The 7,500-nt window shown below is 49.9% G+C and overlaps 1 protein-coding gene across 8 annotated transcripts in view; it reads left to right on the top strand.

The window, feature by feature from the left end:
* dnm3b (dynamin 3b) overlaps nucleotides 1–7,500 on the top strand; it is a 16,914-nt gene that overhangs the window by 8,915 nt on the left and 499 nt on the right. The window contains exons 15-22 of one of the 8 annotated variants that reach the window (XR_015478047.1): nucleotides 98–159; nucleotides 1,652–1,765; nucleotides 2,092–2,201; nucleotides 2,532–2,643; nucleotides 2,733–2,897; nucleotides 4,173–4,411; nucleotides 4,692–4,865; nucleotides 6,571–7,028. Coding sequence is in view for 3 of the 8 variants with exons in the window: in XM_087240248.1 (XP_087096374.1) it covers nucleotides 151–159; nucleotides 1,652–1,765; nucleotides 2,092–2,201; nucleotides 2,532–2,643; nucleotides 2,733–2,897; nucleotides 4,173–4,411; nucleotides 4,692–4,865; nucleotides 6,571–6,613 (966 nt within the window). In the remaining 5 variants the exon portion in view is untranslated. Of the gene's footprint in view, nucleotides 1–97; nucleotides 160–1,651; nucleotides 1,770–2,091; nucleotides 2,202–2,531; nucleotides 2,644–2,732; nucleotides 2,898–4,172; nucleotides 4,412–4,691; nucleotides 4,866–6,570 lie in introns of those variants that run through there. The other 7 variants (XR_015478046.1, XM_087240248.1, XR_015478045.1 and 4 more) reach the window with 7 other exon arrangements.

Raw genomic sequence — 7,500 nt, 5'->3', positions numbered from 1 at the left:
GAGAGCTCTCAGTAGTGCTCCTCTTCTAGTGTGTGTGTGTGTGTGTGAGTGTGTTCTGCTGCTGGATGTGTTCAGTGTGTTCTTTATGTTCTCAAAGAGCCGTGTGTTTTCTCCACTGCCTGCTGCGGATCTGCGGATGTGTGTCTGCAGGAGCTCCAGGTAAGAGGAGCGCACACACTCACACACATGTGATTTTGTGAATTGTAGGGACATTACTCAAGTTTCCATTGTTTTTATACTGTACAGACTGCATGTTGTATCGCCCTAACTCCACCCAAATCCTAACCCCGCCCTCCCCTAACCCCGCCCTTCCCCTAAGCCAGCCTTCTCTTAACCCCACCCTTCCCCTAACCCAGCCTTCCCCTAACCCCGCCCTTCCCCTAACCCAGCCTTCCCCTAACCCCGCCCTTCCCCTAACCCAGCCTTCCCCTAACCCCGCCCTTCCCCTAACCCAGCCTTTCCCTAACCCCGCCCGTCCCCTAACCCCGCCCGTCCCCTAACCCAGCCTTTCCCATAACCCCGCCCTTCCCCTAACCCTGCCCTTCCCCTAACCCAGCCTTCCCATAACCCCGCCCTTCCCCTAACCCAGCCTTCCCATAACCCCGCCCTTCCCCTAACCCAGCCTTCCCCTAACCCCGCCCTTCCCCTAACCCAGCCTTCCACTAACCCTGCCCTTCCCCTAACCCAGCCTTCCCCTAACCCGCCCTTCCCCTAACTCCGCCCTTCTCCTAAGCTGGCCCTCCCCCAACCCAGCCATCAGCAACGTCCTCATATTTCACCAGCCTCTTGTCATACTGGTGTCTCTGTAGTGTGTGTGTGTGTGTGTGTGTGTGTGTGTGTGTGTGTGTGTGTGTCTATAGTGGGCGCAGCGCTGTGGGTTTGTCCTGCAGTCTCTCTCACACACTTCTACACAGTTTTTGGCTAATGATGTCATCATTATTCTGCAGCAGTAGACTCTGTTTCTCTGGAGGAAGAGCACAGTTGAGCAGATGCGGCTCCCTCTAGTGTCTCTGACAGAAACAGCAGCGTGGCGCGGGTCTGTATTGGACTGATTCTCTGGGATCCAGCTGTGGCTTTTAATGTGAGGCCTAATGACAGCGAGGAGGGATGAGTTCAAGATCAAGAACCGGGTCAGAGACTCCTGGAGACAGCTGCTCTGATGTTCTGGTCAGTGTAGGATCTACCACAGACGTTGTTGACTTGGAGGAGTTCCCCAGTTCAGAGCGCTCCTCCTCTCCTGCTGCCGAGCGTCCGCTGTTCCTCCTTTATTGATCAGGGATGCTGCTGATCTATCTCTGATATCCTGGATCTGTTCATGAAGGCTTGATGAAACCCGTCCTGCACTGCGAGACTGCCAGCGTAGTCCAGCACTCAGTAGTGCTCCTGCGGGTGTACAGTGTGTGTGGATCGGCTGCTGAACACCTCCTCACGCTTCATTATGACCATCATTAGCTTTACAGCTGTGTGTGTGCTAATCTGCTGAGCGTGACCTTACTCTGCTAACGCTGCGAGCGGAGAGCATGTCCACACTGCTGCAGGGTCAACACGTCAGAGAGGACTACCACAACAATAACAATAACAACAATAATAAACAGTGTGTGTGCGTGTGTGTGTGTGTGTGTGTGTGTGTGTGTGTGTGTGTGCCCCGCAGGTCATCCGTAAAGGCTGGCTGACCATCAACAACATCAGCATCATGAAGGGCGGAGCGAAGGAGTACTGGTTTGTGCTGACGGCCGAGAGCCTGTCCTGGTTTAAAGACGACGAGGTGAGACATGCTCTACACACACACACACACACACACACACACACACACACACACACACACACACACACACACACACACACAGTGCTGGAGAACAGACAGTGATTGCTGAATGGACAGTTTGATTAGCACACAGAGACTGACACCTGCTGGACACGACACTATTAACAGCAGCGTCTACACACACTGATCATTAGCACTCCTCTGTGTGTGTGTGTGTGTGTGTGTGTGTGTGTGTGTGGACACTGCTATATTTATCCTCTCAGTTTCCTTTCCTGAGTGTCCAATAGTAATAAGACTACCGAGTGTGTTTATGTTTCGTCCCGCAGGAGAAAGAGAAGAAGTACATGCTGCCGCTGGACAACCTGAAGGTGCGAGACGTGGAGAAGAGCTTCATGTCCAGCAAACACATGTTCGCCATCTTCAACACCGAGCAGCGGTACAGCACACACACATGCGCACACAGACACACACACACATACAGATACACGCACACACAGACAGACACACATTGCCCACCATGCAGATCTCCTGCTGGATGACACACTTACACACTTACACACACACACTTACACACACACACACACACACACACACACACACACACACACACACACACACACAGACTCCTTATTATTACCAGCCATTCACACCAGCAGCAGCAGAAGCGCACTGTTGACCTGTGATGCAGACAGTCTAATAATAAAGAAGAGCTTGTGTGTGTGTGTGTGTGTGTGTGTGTGTGTGTGTGTGTATGATTATATGTCAGGAACGTGTTTAAGGATAACCGCTTCCTGGAGCTGGCTTGCGACACTCAGGAGGAGGTGGACAGCTGGAGGGCTTCACTGCTGCGGGCCGGGGTCTATCCAGAGAAAGCTGCGGTCAGAATACACAAACACACACACACAGTTTCTCTCTCTCTTACACACACACACACACACATTGACTGCTGGTGTTTTTGTCTCTGTAGGTGGAGAGTGACAGCTCTGGTCCAGCTGAGAACTTCTCCATGGACCCTCAGCTAGAGCGGAAGGTGGAGACGATCCGGAACCTGGTGGACTCGTACATGGCCATTGTCAACAAGTGCATCCGTGACCTGATGCCCAAGAGCATCATGCACCTGATGATCAATAACGTAAGATCACCTGATGATCAATAACGTAAGATCACCTCATGATCAAAACATAAGATCACCTGATGATCAATAACGTAAGATCACCTCATGATCAAAACATAAGATCACCTCATGATCAATAACGTAAGATCACCTCATGATCAATAACGTAAAACCACCTGATGATCAATAACGTAAGATCACCTGATGATCAAAACATAAGATCACCTCATGATCAATAACGTAAGATCACCTCATGATCAATAACGTAAGATCACCTCATGATCAAAACATAAGATCACCTCATGATCAATAACGTAAGATCACCTCATGATCAAAACATAAGATCACCTGATGATCAATAACGTAAAATCACTGCATGATCAATAACGTAAGATCACCTCATGATCAATAACGTAAAATCACCTGATGATCAATAACGTAAGATCACCTCATGATCAAAACATAAAATCACCTCATGATCAATAACGTAAGATCACCTCATGATCAATAACGTAAGATCACCTGATGATCAATAACGTAAGATCACCTGATGATCAATAACGTAAAATCACCTCATGATCAATAACGTAAGATCACCTCATCATCAATAACGTAAGATCACCTGATGATCAATAACGTAAAATCACCTCATGATCAATAACGTAAGATCACCTCATGATCAATAACGTAAGATCACCTGATGATCAATAACGTAAGATCACCTGATGATCAATAACGTAAGATCACCTGATGATCAATAACGTAAGATCACCTCATGATCAATAACGTAAGATCACCTGATGATCAATAACGTAAGATCACCTGATGATCAATAACGTAAGATCACCTGATGATCAATAACGTAAGATCACCTGATGATCAATAACGTAAGATCACCTGATGATCAATAACGTAAGATCACCTGATGATCAATAACGTAAGATCACCTCATGATCAATAACGTAAGATCACCTCATGATCAATGATGTCAGATACTCGTCACCGTGGCGACGGGTTTATCACATTGCACACACTGGTACTAAAAATGAGCTGCATACCAGGGTTAAGACACGCCCACTAATTGTGTCATCATCGTGGACCAATAGCAGCTCAGAGCTGTTGATTTTGAACTGCTGAACTGATATTGATCTTCTTCTGGCCGGGTCGAGATCAAGTTGATGCCATTTCAGTTCTTGTTTTTCGATTTCATTTGAAGTGTACTGTGGCCGTAACGTTGGACTCTGTGCCTGTACCGCAGCACACCTGCTGTAACTCCGCCTCTGCTGCCCTCAGGTGAAGGACTTCATCAATGCGGAGCTGCTGGCCCAGCTGTACTCCGCGGGGGACCAGAATGCGCTGATGGACGAGTCGCAGGAGCAGGTGCAGCGCCGGGACGAGGTGTTGCGCACACACACCGCCCTGAAGGAGGCGCTGGCCATCATCGGGGACATCTCCACCACCACCATCTCCACCCCCCTGCCTCCACCCGTGGACAACTCCTGGCTCAGTGCCGGCGCGGGCGGATCCCGCAGGTAACACTAATGCCGAGGAATGCCGAGTACTGCTCTGTTCAGCCGGTAAACACTGCAGAAGAGCTCAGGCCTGATTCCCTGAGCAGTTCAGTTCAATACAGTACAGTACAGGTCACCCTGATCAGTGAGGGCCCTCAGTAGGTGTGGTGCTGGGTCTGTTTGTTAGAGGAGACAGAATCAGTGTTTGAGTTCAGCTCTAATAGCTCAGGAAATGATCTTTGTGTGTGTGTGTGTGTGTGTGTGTGTGTGTATGTGTGTGTGTGTGTGTGTGTGTGTGCAGGTCTCCTCCGCCTAGCCCCAGCGCCCCGCGCCGCATGTCTGCAGGCCAGAGACCAGCGGGTCGAGGAGCTCCTCCGCCTCCTCTCCGCCCGGGGCCGCTGGGTCCCCTGAATAATCCCGCAGACAACCCGCAGGTGCCCAATCGACCCAACAGGGCCCCGCCCAGCATCCCCAGGTGAGCCGCTTCTTCTGGATCACATTCAGTGCTGTATTCTGCCTTTCCCACACCTCTGATCTGCTTTATTTCTGATCTTACTGAAACACTCGTCTCAGGTGTGCCTGATTACTTTCTTACCTGACCTGCAGGCAGAACTCAAAACTGAAGGGTTACTGAGGGTTAGGGAGGGATAGTGAGGGATAAGGACGTTTAGGGAGGGATAGTGAGGGCTAGGGAAGGTTAGCGACGCTTACGGATGGTTAGGGAGGGGAAGTGGGGGTTATGGTGGTTTAGTGAGGCTTATGAAGGATTGGGGAGGGTAAGTGAGGGTTAGTGAGGGTTAGTGAGAGTTATGGAGTTTAGTGAGGCTAAGGTAGGCTTAGTGAGGGTTTGTAAGGCTTAGTGAGGAACTGGGGGGATTAGTTAGGGTAAGGGAGGGTTAGTGAGGGTAAGGGGGATTAGTGAGCGTTAGTAAGGGTTAGTGAGGATATGGGGGGTTAGTAAGGGTTAGTGGGGGTTCGGGAGGCTTACAGCGGGTTAGGGAGAGTAAGTGAGGGTTGGTAAGAGTTAGAGAGGGTTAGGGAGGGTAAGTGAGGGTTAGGGAGGATAAGTGAGAGTTAGTGAGCGTTCAGGAGGGTACGTGAGGGTTAGTGAAGATAGGGGGGGTTAGTGAGGGTAAGGAAAAGTTAGTGATGGTTAGGGAGGGTAAGTAAGGGTAAGTGAAGGTTAGTGAGGGTTGATGAGGGTTAGGAAGCGTAAGTGAGGGTTAGGTAGGCTTGGTGAGGGTAAATGAGGCTTAGTGAGGATATGGGTGGTTAGTGAGGGTAAGGGAGGGTTAGTGAGGATATGGGTGGTTAGTGAGGATATGGGGGGTTAGTGAGGATATGGGGGGTTAGTTAGGGGTTAGTGAGGATATGGGGGGTTAGTTAGGGGTTAGTGAGGATATGGGGGGTTAGTGAGGGTTAGTGAGGTTTCCCTTCTGTGGATTCTGCAGTTATCTCAGTGTTAATATCATGTTAGAATCACAGAGCAAGTACTCCTACACTCGTTGTGCATGATGCTGACTGCGCTTGGGGCATCCTGAATAGATGTTTTACTGTCTACATGTGACATGAACAAAACCTGTGAGATAAGTGTGCTACAGGACCTGAAAGAGAACAGGTGTGTTTAGTTGCGTATCAGATTCAGTGTATCGCTAAGCGGAGGCTGCTGCTCTGCTCTGTGGACTCAGAAGCTCCGCCCATGACACCTCCTGATTCTCTGATAGGTGTTAAACTAAGAGAGAGAGAGATGCAGAACTGGACACTGCAGAGTAATGTGAGGGTGTGAAGGAGAGACAGATGTGTAGAGGAGCAGATCACAGCTGGAGGAGCAGCAGCACTGACCTGAACACTGTTACTGTTGAACACTGCTGATACTAACACTGCTCTCTCTCTCTCTCTCTCTCTCTCTCCTCTGTCCATCCATTCCTCAACATTTATCCTCCTCTTCTTCTCCTTCTTGTTTTCCTCTTCCTCCTTCGCCTCCTCCTTTTCCTTCTGCTCCTCTTTCTCCTCCTCTTCCCCCTCATTTTCTTTCTCCTTTCCTCTTCCTCCTCCTCCTCCCTCTCTTCCTCATTCACTTCCTCCTCTACCTCCTCCTTCATCTCCTCCTCTGCCTCCTCCTCTACCTCCTCCTTCATCTCCTCCTCTGCCTCCTCCTTTATCTCCTCTTCCTCCTGCAGTCGTCGTCCTCCACCGTCCCCTACTCGGCAGGTTCCCCCCTAGTGGTGGTCTGCTGTACTGCAGTGTGTTTCTCCTCCTGGATTTCTGGTGTTTGTTCTCCACCAAAGCTGTGTTTGTGCTCCTGCATGTCACGCTCCTCCTCCTCATCAGTGCAGTGTGTGTGTGTTCAGTAGTGTCGTCCGTGCCTGTGGTTCGGTGAGTGTGTGTGTGTGTGAGTGTGTGTGGTCGGTCGGTCCTCAGCACTGGCCTCTATAGCCAAGCATGTTTGTTTATTTTAGTGTGTTGATATGCGTGTCCTCATTCTTCTGTCACATTATACCACAATGTGTGTGTGCGTGTGTGCGTGCGTGTATTTAAGCTGGAAGTGTGTGTGTGTGAATTAGAGATAAATGTGTACAGTAGTTTAAGGATGTGTGATATATTTGTGTTCTGATAGCGGTTACTAATTTATTGATAAGTGTGTGTGTGTGTGTGTGTGTGTGTGTGTGTGGTTATTCTGCGCTCATGCAGACGCTCAGACGTCCCGTTATTTCTCTTGGTTCAGCTGTTGAAGTCTGGCTTGCGGTGATCGCGGGTGATATAGTCGTGTAGACCCGCAGACGCTGCTCTGAGCGCTGGTTCTGCCCTGTGGTGTTGATCTGTGGAGTAGTGCCCCCTGCCTGCAATACCAGTTCATGCACTTGTTCTGCTGTGCAGTGTGTGTGTGTGTGTTTGTGTGTGTGTGTCTGTCAGCGCTACACACTGATCTAGACAGTCTTTACTCCGCAATAATCCAGCAGTAGTCGTGTGTGTGTGTGTGTGTGTGTGTGTGTGTGTGTGTGTGTGTGTGTGTGTCGTCTCCTCGGGTCAGGCATCGGTGAGCTGCTCGCTTGCTCTGGTCCTCCTCTTCAGTGTTCACACACATCACCGTGTTGTTAGTCAGACTCGTG

Source organism: Danio rerio, chromosome 2, assembly GCF_052040795.2.
Source record: "Danio rerio strain M-AB ecotype USA chromosome 2, GRCz13ab, whole genome shotgun sequence".
Lineage (NCBI taxonomy): Eukaryota > Metazoa > Chordata > Actinopteri > Cypriniformes > Danionidae > Danio > Danio rerio.
This window is presented reverse-complemented; position numbering and strand designations above follow the sequence as displayed.